The 16,686-nt window shown below is 38.0% G+C and overlaps 1 protein-coding gene across 1 annotated transcript; it reads left to right on the top strand.

Annotated features, from left to right (window-relative positions):
• The first annotated feature begins 2,088 nt into the window (after positions 1–2,088).
• On the top strand, positions 2,089–9,726 carry LOC115929965. Its single transcript, XM_031000170.1, has 6 exons — positions 2,089–2,598; positions 3,172–3,293; positions 4,029–4,422; positions 5,541–6,048; positions 7,514–7,629; positions 8,569–9,726. The coding sequence occupies exons 1-6, from the start codon at positions 2,449–2,451 to the stop codon at positions 8,914–8,916; spliced, it is 1,638 nt and encodes a 545-aa protein (XP_030856030.1). The 5' UTR covers positions 2,089–2,448; the 3' UTR covers positions 8,917–9,726.
• The last annotated feature ends 6,960 nt before the right edge of the window (positions 9,727–16,686 follow it).

Genomic DNA, 16,686 nt, shown 5'->3' with positions numbered 1-16,686 from the left:
ACAACAATATAGCAATGTCGATCATAACACATTATCAACATCTTTTGTATAAAAAATGAGACCAAAATTAATTGACCAAGATTAAAGCCATACAGTCATGTATTTCATATTATCTCTGATTTGTATTCACTTTCTTTCTATCAGACACATGAATAACTATTTGAAATGGGCTGGTACTTACTCCCTCCTTCCATAAAACCTTGGTATTAAAAAACACCTCTTTACAAGGAGACAGCAATGCCTCATTCATGCATGTTCCCAAAATCTCTGGCTCGTAGCAAAGAAAAAGATCTGCCCGTATTGACTTTACAAACCAGACTTATGCTGAAAAGAGGGGGGGGGGGGGGGGGGTGCTGAAAAGGCTCATAATTACAAAAGAAAAAGATCTACCCGTATTGACTTTACATACCAGACTTATGCTGAGAAGGGGGGGGGGGGGTGCTGGGAACGCACAGTCATATGCGTACCCTAAATAACACTGGGGGGGGGGGATATACCATGGTAAACGGTGTAGATTTATTTTATAAAAATGTAATAGCCTGGCAACCTAGTGCACTTTGAACGAACGAACAAGGTACCAATATCTGAGTATTGGAACATTCGAGGAGGAACCTAGTATATCCGACTGTGGACGTCTGCCGGAGCCCCTCTGCTGCATGTGGCCCCTAGGGCCAGTTAAAAAGAGGCCCAAAATGTTTTTGATCAAATGAAAAAGATTTCTATGAACTAGATGTAACTACAGAAGTCTAACTGGAACAAGAAAGTGGTAGTGCGAATGACCATTCTAAATGTTACAGAAGCTTCTTTATTGTGAACAGGGCATCTATAGGCCTAACCACAATGCAAACAACCAGTACAAAATCTCGACACTCAGGGAGAGAAGTTCAACGCCAAGCTCAGATGCCAAATGTTTACTGAAGGGCTCTTGTATCTTAAGCAGAAGACCATCAAACAAAAGGTGGAACTATTGTCAGATTGCCTCACCAAAGATGGATGTGATGCAATAGTTGCTGCTGCCCCTGAAGAAGTATTGACAGAGTAAAGGCTCTAGTTGCCGATAGAGATATCTTATCGCCAAAGAGGCTCAAGGTTTAGAAAGCTTTGGGTAGGAAAGGGGGTGGGGGATAGGTAAGATTGTATGTGTGTCTGAGTGTGTGAGTGTATGTCTGGGTGTGTGTCTATCTGTGCATGAGGCTCTTTTTTGGGGTAAATATTACTCATTCAGTGCACAACATATTATATTGTTATAATGAGTAATAACTTATAACTGTATATAGTTCTGTAACAGAACTATATACAGTTATAAGTTATTACTCTTATGTAGCTTTAACACTTACTGTACTGGGGGGTGGGGGGCATCAGCCCACCCCTGCATTTTCGGGGATTGTGCTGTAACCGCTATTTGCTGTTTTTGGAAATCAGTAGGATGCGAATGCTAGAGAGTTACCTGACCTTTTGTGACCAAAGGTCAAGCCGAAAATTGAAATTTTTGTCATCTTGTCTACCAAACAAATGGCAAAGTGAAGTTTCTTGTTTGGGTCTATGAATCAGTAATGTTTCATTCTTTAGACTAGATTTATCATTTACTCAAACTGTAAATTGATCCAGATAATGATCTTAAGTATAAGAAGTCCTAAAACAATAAAATACATAAGAATTGAAAAACAGTAAAATACATTAGAAATTCATAATGGGGCGCCCAGTGTCAAATCTGACAGACATGGCGCAGTACAAATGGCCGTTATTATATTATTATTATTATAAAAACAAGTATATGGACAATTCAATTATATGATAATGTCAAATAGGCTTTTAAGAAACTTTTTGCCAAAAAATAAACTCTGTAAAAGCAGCACAGCATTTATGTTCCTTGAGCAAGGCACTTTGTCTACATTGCTTCACCTTACCCAGGTGTTAAAATGGGTACCCTGTAGGATGCGAACGCAATGCAGTTGAATTGGCATTGTGTGCGCCTAATAGGTGACCAGCTGGAATGCTCCCCAGGGAGAGGAGATTGTGCACTGTAAATGCTGTTTTTTTTTGTAATTGAATCCAATGACTGGGGCAATAATATGCTGTGAGCGCTTTGGTCTTAACTCGTAAAGCGCTTTATAAGAGACTGGTATTATTATTATTTATTTATGTAATTCATAATAAAAAACATATTCATGAATAGAATTTGCATAAATGACAAAGTAAGCAATTTTCAGCCAAAAATATAGGTAAGGTCTCTTCCTTTGCGCAATATCTGAGGCGCATGCCGAGTTTTGTGGTGATCAGCCATTTTCGATATTTCTAGTTATTTCCATGCATGCATTTAATTTGTTGTGAATAGATGGACTGCTATACCCATTGCCTGCTAACTGCTTGAGGAAAGGACACAAGATTAACAAAACCCTAAACGCGAAGACAGAACTTAATGCATTTGCTCGTTCCTATGGAGACCGAATGCCTGACAGAGAGTCTGTAAACCTTCCACATGGGTTCACAAAGCGAGAGGTGTATAGAAGAATACGACAAGATAATGCTGAGGTTTGTTCTGAGACTCACTTCAAAAGGATTTGGAGAAAGGAAGAGCAGCACATCACAATCCCCAAGGTATTGTAAATTCCATTGACCCTAAACTGTACTGGATGGGAGTGAGTGGGGCGGGACGCTCAAAAGCTCTAAACATAGGTTGTTGCATACCATAATCAAAACCGCCATGTTTTCAGCAATGCCACTTCATTACTTTTTATTTTGACACTACACTACCGTAAGTTTTTGCAAAAACAGACAATTCTTTTATAGTGTCATATGACCCATCATGATTTCAGGTCAGTTTTTTTGTACAAAACATATTGCAGTTTTAATGCACTCCAAATGGGCCAATCGCCACAAAATTATGCAGAGATTTTGCCATTAGTTTCGCGGAAATTTGCTTATTTTATCAATAATGCTAATTTATGCAAATTATACCCCCGGTACAGTTAGGGTTAGACATAGATGAATTTATGATTCTTAGCCAGACGAAATCTGTTAAATTCCTGAGGCCTCTTGTATCTTTGTGTCAATATATTATTATATTAGTCTTATAACATCTACATTTATATGCATCAAGAAAACACATCCATAACATTAATTTTGTAATTAACAATCCTTCTCTTTGATATTTTCTTTTTTTCTTTATAGGTGAACCGCTTCTCTAAGTGCGATGTGTGCACAGAGCTGAAAATGAAGCTTGGCAAGACAAACGACAAAGATGTTCGAAGACAATTGATTGCACAACATCAAAAACATGTAGAGAAACAAAGGTACAGCAAACTTTGATTAAAGCTTGAAGTTAATGTTGTAATTGATTTTGATGTACTTTTTTTCTTTTAAGCATTTAGAATGAGGTGATCTGTGATCCAGTATTTTAAGTGCAACAAATGACAACCATGGATGTATTTTACATGTAGCTACAATATACAACTAGAGCTATGTCATTATATGCTTTCCTCATAGAAGTGAATATTTCAACAAAGATTTTGAAGGAGACAAAAACCGAGAAAGCTTAGAGGAATACTCAGGCTCCAAGATAAGTTGCTTTAAATAGAAGCGGCAAAATTGGAGAAAAATAACAGAACAAATTAAAAAATTGGACAACAAATATTAGCAATAAGAGAGTAATGAAATTCTTAATGGAAAAAAACAACAACAATGTTAATATATTTGAATAGGTGACCACAATAAAATATTGGCATTTGAACTGCCTATACGGATGTTTGGTTCTAATCAGTGGATATTTGACGTGAAAAGCCTATAGTAGAAGAAAAATACAATAGTAGGGAAAACAGGAGAAGAAATGTAGGCACAAGTTCATTACTTTAAAAAAGTATATTGGTCACAATTAAGTATCATTGATATAGACGTAAACCTAGCCAAGTCTCAGATAACACATTCAAATTACAATTTACTCGTGTATTTAAGGCATTAGTATTGGTTTTGTGATCAAAACTTCTAAGCATAGCATGACTCCTCATTGCTCTTTACCTTCTTTTCAGCAGCAGTGAGAGACAAAAATATTACAAACACATCCGCAAAGCGAAGTCACAGCCAGAGAAATACATGAGTGTAATCATCGATGGGATGGATCAGCACTGCACATCAATACCGCAACTCCATCCAACACCTAAAGCTCTGAGCTACAATGATCAACTGCACACTCACATCACCGGTGCACTTGTTCATGGAAGAGGTCAACACGCCTACATCGATTTTAACGAGTACCCACATGACAGCAACCTAACCATTAATATCCTGCTCAACATCCTGGTCCGTTATGCCGACTCTCTTCCACCAGTCCTCTACCTACAGCTGGACAACACTTCTAGGGAGAATAAGAATCGACATCTCTTTTCTTTTCTGTCCCTGCTCCTTGAACTCAATATCTTCAAGAAGGTAATGTTTAATACATGTTCTTTTTAGTAATTAATTGTCAATATAAGTATTCAGTCTGTAATGATGCTTTATTTAATCGCAAAATGAAAAGGAAATTTTGTTTATTTGAACTTGTATTGGATGGATAAGAGAATGCCTTTGTCTTGGAGGTTCTTTTCAGAATCATGTAAAGGACGAGTCAGAAATAATGATATACCTCGGAAATTGCCCATTGTTTGAGAATAAACATTATAAATATTCACTTTTGTCAGAAAACTATTCACAGTTGACAGTAAATTAAAGTAACTTGGTAAAAACCCAATTGCACCAAAACCTTGGGTTTAAAAGTACATGATATTTTGTGAAGGGATATGTAAATATAAAAATGTTTGACATGTACTGGTAGAGTACACTTTCCCGCTGCATGCAGTACCATTGCTGTTGGGCATCTATTCATGAAACAGCGTTTGAAAGTGGGTCAAACCCACTCTCTCGAAGTTGTAGTGTGAGCAGGAGAGAACAACGATGCAGAAAGAGTGTGAAAAAAAAGAGAAAATATTCATGATTACAAATTATTTTCACCATGGCAAATTTCCAAGGTGAATCATTATTTCTGACTCACTTTTTATGATGGGGGATTTTGCACTATTGTATTGTTGCATATCTTCAGTTGATCCTCTGTTTTAATCTATCAAATACATTTACTGCCCAAAATGTCTGATATGTGTAGGCATCATAGGGTTAAAAAAAGATATTGTGACTTAGAATTATTTACTTTACACAGATACATGTATACCAATGGTAAATAGTGTTTTGGGTTTTTTGTTGTTGGTCGTAGCCTATTATTCTCGGAAAGATTGAACCCTATGAACGGGAAAGAGGTAGTGCACATTAGAAACCATGGGCAATATAAAGTTGTCATCTTTGTCATCAGTGTACATATGATTTGTAAAGCGTAAACAAAAACAAGCTTTGATAAATATGTTTTTTGTTAGATAAATGTTCTGATAAATGAAGAAAAATTTCAATTGAATAAATTATCCCTCATGCTTATTGGGTTGTATCATTGAGGAATGTCCCTAAAATTCAATTTATTCCATACTGTTGTTCACCTTATAACGTTTATTGTTTGCATTTAGATCAAAGTTGGCTTCTTGATGGTCGGTCACACACATGAGGACATCGACCAGTTCTTTTCAAGGATTGCAACTCACTTGAAGAAAAGGAGCACCCCATCTTTTCCAAAACTTCTGCAAGCTATTCCCGCCGCTTTCCACAAAGCTCACTGCCCTACAACAGCGGAGCGCATCTTACACCTCTTTGATGTTCGCAAATGGCTTCTTCCCCATCAACACAGCATGTGCTATCACAGTAAACCACACATATTCAAATTCGCACTGCACCAAGGAAAAGCCACCCTACAAACAAAAGACTGGTCAACTACACCACATTGGAGAGACACCACTGGCATCAACCACATCCTGTCATCACATCCAGACGGACAACCAACATTGGTAGAGAAGTCATTTGCGGACATCAATATCATACATCTACCAGACAAGCTCCAGCCATACTTGGAAGAAGTAGACATTGAGGCATGGAGGTCCCTCTATGAGCTACTCACCTTGGAAGAGGAGGAGAATGAAGGTATCATTTCTGTCATTTTTTAAACTTCCAAAATTGATGGTGTTATGGTATTTTTTTCCATCACCTATGAAACATTGAAAAATACAATGTAGCATCTTCAAGCTTTATGGCCCAAAACTTTGACAATTTGTATTGAAGTCTTGACTGTTACACCCCTTCATGGCACAATTCACAAAAAAATCTTAATAGCGAACTAGGCTAGTGGGACACAAAAATATTGGTTTATCTAATGCATATAACCATTGACTACAAATCAAATGGATGGTGGTCTATAGAAAAAAGAGGAATGGCTGTTTTACAGAGAGCCAGCAAATTACGCGCCAATTTATGATATTTGATTGCCTCTCACAAGGGAGCAGCTGAGTCAGCAGCATAGATAAACCTGAGAGGATATTTTTGAGTTTTTCTCCACTCATTCTTTAAAATTTTTTTTTTTTAGAGATAGATATTATGGTATTGCTATTTTTCGAGATTTAACCCTATAGCCTGGATGAGGGGGGGGGGGGGGGGGGTGGGGGGGGTGGGGGGGGGGAAGGGGGACTAATTTGGCCCCCCCTTAAAACATTTTTCACAATAACTATTTAAAGCGAAGACATTCTGCGCTGAAATTTCATGACTTTTTTCCTTCACATCTCGCGCAACAACGCCCGGGCATGCAGTTCCTATGCTACACATAATTTTGTACATGTACTTGCACATCGGACCCAAAATAGCTCAAAAACGTGGTTTCTTGTAGAATTTCAATACAAATTGTGTATTAGCTAATATTTTTAAATGTATTATTATATCTGCTTTCACAGATTGAAATCTATTTCGTTTATGCTAGTTATGATCGCATAAGTGTTGCCAACAAATTTCATTGAAAAAACAATAAAAATGAAAAGGTCGAAAAACAGAGAAATTAAAAAAACAATGAAATACATAACTTAATTTTGATACTGGATTTTTTTTTAAAGTACGCTTGTTAAGAATAATACATAGAGTGTCTAGATCAAAAGAACAGCACATTTCGAGCTGTTTTGAGTGATTTAGAGCAAAAAAGGTCTAATTTCATGCTTAAATTAGCATAATTAGCATAATCGATTAAACAAAATATTTTTCAGAGAGATTAATATACGATTTTGGAGATTATGTTGCAGGTGACGATTTCATCACGATCAGGCAGTTGAGGGGCGAGATCTCGGGGGGGGGGGGGGGGGGCTAAATTAGCACCCCCCCCCCTTTGACACTGCATAGCCCGGGCTATATAGGGTTTTAAAAAAATATATATATGACCTTTCAAGAGATTAGGTCATAGTATCATTAGATAAAACGATTATTATTCCAAGAATTTGCCACTATATGTTTATATAACTGGATGAAGGTAATAACAACCTATCTAGCTGGCTGATCATAAACTTTGATATTTTAGCACACTGTTTCTTACATCAGGGCTATAATACATTTCCTTTGTGTGTTTTAACAGAAGATTCAACAGTGAGATGGCCTATATGCGATCTACTGATAATGGCCAAACAACCAACTGACAGACCACAGCTTGAGGAGCATGCTTGCAACACAGAGGATGAAACATTCAGACAGGTACATGTTTCATTAATATGTCCCTTAATTAAGACAAAGATATTGTGAACCATATTTAGTATTAAATGTATTTTAATCGTTATTTACAACTTGAGTTGCTTTCTAAAAAAAAAAAATGTAAATCATCTACAATGCTGCATGACTAACACACTCAGCTTAATTGCATCTTGAGTGCAACATTATTCCCTAACAGAATTTACACTCTGTATAGTCTTCACACAAGATCTAGCCCCTAATATATATACATGTAAGCCCTTGCATAATTCCAGTCATTACAGTAATTACAAGTCATGCCGAGTATTTTGGGGTCAGGTCATGTCAGGTAAAGATTAGCTTTGGGTACTAGTGATTGCTATACGCTTGTGCATTAGTTGCAAAAGTCTTCCCAAATTTTTGTTGTTTTTGTTGTTTCTTGTTTTTTTTTTTTTCTTAAACATCAATGTGAGCACCTCAAAAAATTGTAGTTATCTGCATTTACGTAATCGTAGGTATCGCACATCTGCATTTCTGCATTGAATTGCTACAATACACAGACAATGGGAAAATCGTCAATTTGCACGTTACCCGATGGTCAAAACTTTTTATATTTGGCATCAAAAGATGCGCAAGACTCTATGCTATAAAGTCATGAAAGCTCCCGGCACAAAAAAAAAATATCCTTAAACATATCCCGGTGAACGTACAGCCCTTTTAGGGTTAATTGAAAATCAAAAAATACAAAAATAGTAGAAGTTTCAACAATATTTTCTGATTTTATAAAAGAAAATTATTTATTAGGTTTCAGAAAGAATTACTATAATAATATGTTTATATGTTGTAAATAAAGTGTACATAAGGAATTGTCTTGAATCACTGATAATGTATGTAGTGGCACTACACTATTCGTTTTCAATTCACTTTCTTATTTTATTTATTTTACTTTCTTTTTCTTTTTGTTAGGTTCACATAGGACCCAAAGTAAAGGAACAGAGGACAGAAGTTAGGGAGAGAGACATGGTGGCAACATATCTCCCAGAGTACTCGACACACTGGCCTCAAGTTGGCTGCATTCGCAGTGTACATGAAGACAAGTCCCTACAGATCGAGTGGTACACAGGAACCTTGACTTCTAAGTGGAAGGAGGTAAAGGTACCAGTCAAAGGACAAAAGGGCAGGAAACAGCTTTGGGTTGAGACTATTGATTCTAGTTCTGTGATTCTCCCTCCTTTCTCACTGACTGCTGGAGAAAAACTTCCTCTTCAAACAGTGAATGGTTTGAGAGAGAAGCACAGTAGCTATTTTCAGTAGCTTTGTAGATCCTAGCTTAATTGGGCCATTGTAATTGCCTTAGCTATCAAATAATTGAGCAAAATAGTAGGCCTATTGGTTTCAATAAAATTGGAGTAATATTTTTTGGGGGTGGGGGCTGTGAAGCACAAGTGGAGGAGCTTTTTAATTTCACCAGAGGGTCCTTAGTACAAATCTTAGTTGCATGAGATTTACAATCTATATGATTTAAACAGATGTAATTTTATCTTTTTTAATATTACTGTAATATTTTGAATTGAAAACTTACAAGCTTATTCCGCTGCCAGACATGGCCGGATCAGAAAATGTACAAGTAACGGATGGTACTTTTGTTTAATCCGTCATGCGGCTGTCACACTTGAGGAACGGATGTCGTTTTTTGGCATCGGTTGATATCCGTTAAAATGGTTTCATGTCCTTTTTGTCTCGCCTGCGTAGCAGGAGCCAGGCATAGGCGTCACTTTTTACACCGGCGGTGTCGGCGTCAACAATTATGTTGTACACCCAATAACTTTCTATATCTTCGAGCTAGGATCACCAAATTCTTACCAGTGGTACATTTCTTGAAGACTCAGGTCAAGTTCGAATATGGGTCATGGTCGACAAAGTTCAAAGGTCAAAAGGTCAATGAACTTAATATACAAAGCTGTACTTATGCTGTACACACAATAACTCTCCACAGCTTTGAAGTAGAATCGTGAAATTCATACCAGTGGTACATCTCTTGAAGACTCAGATCAAGTTTGAATATGGGCGATATCCGACAAAGGTGAAAGGTCAAAAGTTGTTGTTGTTGTTTTCCAGTTTTTACGGCACTGTCAAAAAGTCTATGAACTTTTTATTAAAAGCATAGTACACACAATAACTTTCCATAGTTTTGATCAAGGATTGCCAAATTCACACCAGTGGTACATCTCTTGTAGACTCGGGTCAAGTTCGAATATGGGTCACTCGTGTTCAACAAAGTTCAAAGGTTAAAAGGTCATTGAACTTAACATACAAAGCTGTATACACACAATAACTTTCCACAGCTTTGAAGTAGGATCGCCAAATTCATACCAGTGGTACATCTCCTGTCTGGTAAAAACTTATACGATTCAGAGAACAAGTGTCATGTATAAACTTATACAATTTAGAGAAGAAGTGCCATGTATAAACTTATACGCTTTAGAGAACAAGTGTCATGTATAAACTTATACGCTTTAGAGAAGAAGTGCCTTGTATAAACTTATACGCTTTAGAGAACAAGTGTCATGTATAAACTTATACGATTCAGATAACAAGTGTCATGTATAAATTTATACGATTCAGAGAATAAGTGTCATGAATAAACTTATACGCTTTAGAGAACAAGTGTCTCGTATAAATCTATACGATTCAGAGAACAAGTGTCATGTATAAATTTATACGCTTTAGAGAACAAGTGACATGTATAAATTTATACGATTCAGAGAACAAGTGTTATGTATAAACTTATACGCTTTAGAGAACAAGTGTCATGTATAAATTTATACGATTCAGAGAACAAGTGTCATGTATAAATTTATACGATTCAGAGAACAAGTGTTATGTATAAACTTATACGCTTTAGAGAACAAGTGTCATGTATAAATTTATACGATTCAGAGAACAAGTGTCATGTATAAATTTATACGCTTTAGAGAACAAGTGTCATGTATAAATTTATACGATTCAGAGAACAAGTGTCATGTATAAACTTATACGATTCAGAGAACAAGTGTCTGGTATAAACTTATACACTTTCGAGAAGAAGTGCCATGTATAAACTTATACGCTTTAGAGAACAAGTGTCAAGTATAAATTTATACGATTCAGAGAACAAGTGTCATGAATAAATTTATACGCTTTAGAGAACAAGTGTCATGTATAAATTTATACGATTCAGAGAACAAGTGTCATGTATAAATTTATACGCTTTAGAGAACAAGTGTCATGTATAAATTTATACGCTTTAGAGAACAAGTGTCATGTATAAACTTATACGCTTTAGAGAACAAGTGTCATGTATAAATTTATACGATTCAGAGAACAAGTGTCATGTATAAACTTATACGCTTTAGAGAACAAGTGTCATGTATAAACTTATACGATTCAGATAACAAGTGTCATGTATAAACTTACATTAATTCATTGAATTAATCAATATATATGTATTTGAATTTTGATACAGTATACATGTACATGTAACATATATTGATGGACAAATAAAGGATACCAATGAATATTCATTGGTTTTATTTAATTGGAATCAGTTGTGTAATGCAGTTCAATTTAATGCTCTGAAAACAGTGACTAAGTTAGAGTTTGCAGAGAGTGTTGACATGTGTTAATGAAAAGAAGCTTGATTCATTATTTTTGTAAACCTTTCTTTCCACCTGATATTAACAATTACACATTTTTTGCAAGTTATCTTTAGCTTTTTGATAAACATAAGGCATCAATTATATTGGAAAAATAAAGAAAATATGTGAAATTGGCAGTCCATAATATGCTTTTTTTGTCCAGATTGGAATAATTTACTGTTTGTTATGTTTCTGTGATAATAAATGTATGTATGCTTTGTTATGCATTTGTAATAGTTTGAGATGTAAAAATGGAAAGTTGTGATTTGTTATTATATAATTCATTTACGTAAAAGTATTGTAACTCCAATATCTTGTAATATTATGACGAATTATATATATATGTTATCATTATGTTATTATTTCTTGTGAATTGAATGAACAATAAAATAACTTTTAAGAAAAAATGCCACAGGTCTTCCAGTCATGAATTCTTTAAAGAAGCAGCTCATGAGCTGCTGTTCAAAAGACTGGAGGCACATCAAATAGATGTCTACATGCAACAACTTGGAATCAATATCAGACACGATTGAGAAAGAGCTAATTGGGAATGGCAAAGCAATGCTTTCATCATCCATCATGGAAATATACAGGAATGAATTTCTGAGCGCAGGCGGAACAACAGTAGATATTGCCTGTTATACAGCTCAAGCTTTGATGAAAAAGATAAAGGACAAATATGGTGAAAAAATCTCTGTAGCTACTTTTAACAAACGAAAGGGTAATGTCTAGTAAAGTTCTGCAATGTCTTAAGGCGATGCTAGAGCAAGCCTCTATAGTGATGATGAGAAGAATCTCCACATGAAACACACTGCAGGACTTTAACTTCGTGGTGTGATCAAGGCTATCCCAAAATGGGAAACACCAACTCCTACATCAGCAAGGGTGCGTGACCATTTCCACAACGCAGATTCATATCTTGCGCCCTAGAAGAGAGCATCTTTTTTTACTGGTTTTGATATTATTATGTCACAATGGTGTTCTTAGACGATATCCAACAACTTTGTGTCAAAGAACTTTGTTGCAAGCTCCAAAAGAGAGGTATTGACAAAAGCGGTGTAAAGACAACACTAACCGCTCGTTTCAAAAGAGCCTTGGATCCTGAGATCGCAGCACGAAATACTGATAAAGAAAGGCTTGAAGAAGGCATTGCAGAGCAACCGGGCAATCACGTTCTCCTGGAAATATTGGCGTTCGTGAAAAGCATTGACGGAAGACTCAAACGTCAAAAAACGAAGGCAGAAGATCGCGACGCCACAACTAACACTACCTTTGTGAAAGAGGGCATCGTAGAGGAGACTGACGACACTATCCTTAATTGAAGATCTGCCCGGAAACGACGGAAATCAAGACATACAGGAGATAATAACGGTGCCGACATCTAACCGCATCAAAGTTCTTGCTGTTCAAGAAACAATGACAGAAGCTTTGCCGTTAACACCTACTACTTCTACTTCACCGCCATACCAGGAGCAGATAGAGGGCTACATCCACCGACATCGTGTGATCCGCAACAAACATGATGTAGTTGTGGTCGGAGATTCGATGATCAAACACATCGACGGAAGACATCTCCCGCAGCAAGAACGTGAAGTGCGTCTCTTTCCCTGGTGCAAAAGTGAGAGACATCTGCACCTCTTCGCCTTGGGTTTACTGAAGGGCTCTTGTATCTTTTGTACTGTTAAGCGAAAGACCATCAAACAGAAGGTGGAACTATTGTCAGATTGCCTCACCAAAGATGGATGTGATGCAATAGTTGCTGCTGCCCCTGAAGAAGTATTGACAGAGTAAAGGCTCTAGTTGCCGATAGAGATATCTTATCGCCAGAGCAGGCGGAACAACAGTAGGTATTGCCTGTTATACAGCTCAAGCTTTGATGAAAAAGATAAAGGACAAATATGGTGAAAAAATCTCTGTAGCTACTTTTAACAAACGGAAGGGTAATGTCTTGTAAAGTTGTGCAATGTCTGAAGGCGATGCTAGAGCAAGCCTCTATAGTGCTGATGAGAAGAATCTCCACATGAAACACACTGCAGGACTTTAACTTCGTGGTGTGATCAAGGCTATCCCAAAATGGGAAACACCAACTCCTACATCAGCAAGGGTGCGTGACCATTTCCACAACGCAGATTCATATCTTGCGCCCTAGAAGAGAGCATCTTTTTTTACTAGTTTTGATATTATTATGTCACAATGGTGTTCTTAGACGATAGCCAACTTATTTGTGTCAAAGAACTTTGTAGCAAGCTCCAAAAGAGAGGTATTGACAAAAGCGGTGTAAAGGCAACACTAACTGCTCGTTTCAAAAGAGCCTTGGATCCTGAGATCGCAGCACGAAATACTGATAAAGAAAGGCTTGAAGAAGGCATTGCAGAGCAACCGAGCAATCACGTTCTCCTGGAAATATTGGCGTTTGTGAAAAGCATTGACGGAAGACTCAAACGTCAAGAAACGAAGGCAGAAGATTGCGACGCCACAACTAACACTACCTTTGTGAAAGAGGGCATCGTAGAGGAGACTGACGACACTATCCTTAATTGAGGATCTGCCCGGAAACGACGGAAATCAAGACATACAGGAGATAATAACGGTGCCGACATCTAACCGCATCAAAGTTCTTGCTGTTCAAGAAACAATGACAGAAGCTTTGCCGTTAACACCTACTACTTCTACTTCACCGCCACACCAGGAGCAGATAGAGGGCTACATCCATCGACATCGTGTGATCCGCAACAAACATGATGTAGTTGTGGTCGATGGAAGACATCTCTCCCTCAGCAAGAACGTGAAGTGCGTCTCTTTCCCTGGTGCAAAAGTGAGAGACATCTTCACCTCTTCGCCGTGGGTTTACTGAAGGGCTCTTGTATCTTTTGTACTGTTAAGCGAAAGACCATCAAACAGAAGGTGGAACTATTGTCAGATTGCCTCACCAGAGATGGATGTGATGCAATAGTTGCTGCTGCCCCTAAAGCAGTATTGACAGAGTAAAGGCTCTAGTTGCTGATAGAGATATCTTATCGCCAAAGAGGCTCAATACCACAGGTCTTCCAAGCATGAATTCTTAAGAGAAGCAGCAGCTGTTCAAGAGACTGGAGGCACATCAAGTGGATGTCCACATGCAACTACTTTTGAATCAATATCAGACATGATTGAGAAAGAGCTAAATGGGAATGGTAAGGCAATGCTTTCATCATCCATCATGGAATTATACAGGAATGAATTTCTGAGCGCAGGCGGAACAACAGTAGATATTGCCTGTTATACAGCTCAAGCTTTGATGAAAAAGATAAAGGACAAATATGGTGAAAAAATCTCTGTATCTACTTTTGACAAACGGAAGGGTAATGTCTTGTAAAGTTCTGCAATGTCTGAAGGCGATGCTAGAGCAAGCCTCTATAGTGATGATGAGAGGAATCTCCACATGATACACAATGCAGGATGTGATCAAGGCTATGCCAAATTGGGAAACACCAACTCCTACATCTGTATCATCACTGAATGCATGTTTACTAGATCTTCCGGAAAAACCATTACTGTTCTACAAAAAACACTGCCGTGTGGCCTTTGCGTATCGTCTTGTGTCTCCACTATTCGACCTCCAGTTCCTTCTCATATTATCATATTATAACAGCCGTCTCACAGACCTTTCAAATGGACGCGTTTATGCTACTATCTCAAGGAGACATCTTCCTGGGGGGACTTCCATCCCTAAAGACAACATTATCAAGGTGTACGATTTGTACATTGAAAAGACTGTAAGTCCAGTCTCAATGAAAGTGTACCGTGATGTCTTCCAGAAAGAGTTCAATCTTGGCTTCCATCAGCCAAAGAAAGACATTTGCAAGGACTGTGTTGGGTTTGATGGTTTGACCACAGTGGAAAGGGCCTTGTACAGCAAGAGCATGATAATCATGTATCTCTCAAAGAAAGCTGCCAGAAAGATAAAGCACTTGACAAAATCAGAGCGGCTGAGAGTGACAAAGCTTTTCATAGTGTGACTTTTGATTTGCAGCAAGTGCTGAATACTCCTACCGGGAATGCTTCCTCCCTGTACTACAAGCAGAAGCTGGCCACATACAACTTGACCTCCTTCGATCAGATTTCACATGAGTGCACATGTTATGTGTGGCACGAGTTTGAGGAAAGGTGTTGCTCCTGCGAGATAGAGACCTGCATTACGAGGTAGCCTCAGGGTCTGCCAGAAGAAATTAAAGAAGTGGTATTGTTTTCAGACTCATGCATTGGCCAAAATCAAAACAAAAATGTGGCTGTAGGCTTATTTCATGTGGTGCAGACTAGTTCATCTTTGCATACCATCGACCACAAAGTCCTCCTGAGTGGTCACACCGAGATGGAGGTTGATAGTATGCTTTATAGCGGCATTGAGAAGGCCAAGAAGGGTCGTGTCATCCACCATCCGGATCAATGGCAAGGGGTGATGCAGATGGCCAGGAGGAAGAAGCCATATGTCATCAACAGTGTCCCTGTCAGTGAATTTGTTGATCCGAAAGAGTTTCCCAACTTTTCCGACGGAAGACATCTCTCCCGCAGCAAGAACGTGAAGTGCGTCTCTTTCCCTGGTGCAAAAGTGAGAGACATCTTCACCCATTCGCCTTGGGTTTACTGAAGGGCTCTCGTATCTTTTGTACTGTTAAGCGAAAGACCATCAAACAGAAGGTGGAACTATTGTCAGATTGCCTCACCAGAGATGGATGTGATGCAATAGTTGCTGCTGCCCCTAAAGCAGTATTGACAGAGTAAAGGCTCTAGTTGCCGATAGAGATATCTTATCGCCAAAGAGGCTCAATACCACAGGTCTTCCAAGCATGAATTCTTAAGAGAAGCAGCAGCTGTTCAAGAGACTGGAGGCACATCAAGTGGATGTCTACATGCAACTACTTTTGAATCAATATCAGACATGATTGAGAAAGAGCTAAATGGGAATGGCAAGGCAATGCTTTCATCATCCATCATGGAATTATACAGGAATGAATTTCTGAGCGCAGGCGGAACAACAGTAGATATTGCCTGTTATACAGCTCAAGCTTTGATGAAAAAGATAAAGGACAAATATGGTGAAAAAATCTCTGTATCTACTTTTGACAAACGGAAGGGTAATGTCTTGTAAAGTTCTGCAATGTCTGAAGGCGATGCTAGAGCAAGCCTCTATAGTGATGATGAGAGGAATCTCCACATGATACACAATGCAGGATGTGATCAAGGCTATGCCAAATTGGGAAACACCAACTCCTACATCTGTATCATCACTGAATGCATGCTTACTAGATCTTCCGGAAAAACCATTACTGTTCTACAAAAAACACTGCCGTGTGGCCTTTGCAAATCGTTTTGTGTCTCCACTATTCGACCACCGGTTCCTTCTCATATTATCATATTATAACAGCCG

Source organism: Strongylocentrotus purpuratus, unplaced genomic scaffold, assembly GCF_000002235.5.
Source record: "Strongylocentrotus purpuratus isolate Spur 01 unplaced genomic scaffold, Spur_5.0 spur5_scaffold_6, whole genome shotgun sequence".
Taxonomy (NCBI): Eukaryota; Metazoa; Echinodermata; class Echinoidea; order Camarodonta; family Strongylocentrotidae; genus Strongylocentrotus; species Strongylocentrotus purpuratus.
The sequence above is the reverse complement of the archived record's forward strand: the minus strand, read 5'-3'. Positions and strand labels throughout refer to the sequence as shown.

What these genes read in the sequence shown, in the direction of transcription:
- LOC115929965 (XM_031000170.1), top strand. Translation starts at nt 2,449, where the DNA reads ATGCCTGACAGAGAGTCTGTAAACCTTCCACATGGGTTCACAAAGCGA. An exon ending in AGCACATCACAATCCCCAAG is followed by an intron (nt 2,599 to 3,171) that starts GTATTGTAAATT and finishes TTTTCTTTATAG; the next exon opens with GTGAACCGCTTCTCTAAGTG. An exon ending in AAACATGTAGAGAAACAAAG is followed by an intron (nt 3,294 to 4,028) that starts GTACAGCAAACT and finishes TCTTTTCAGCAG; the next exon opens with CAGTGAGAGACAAAAATATT.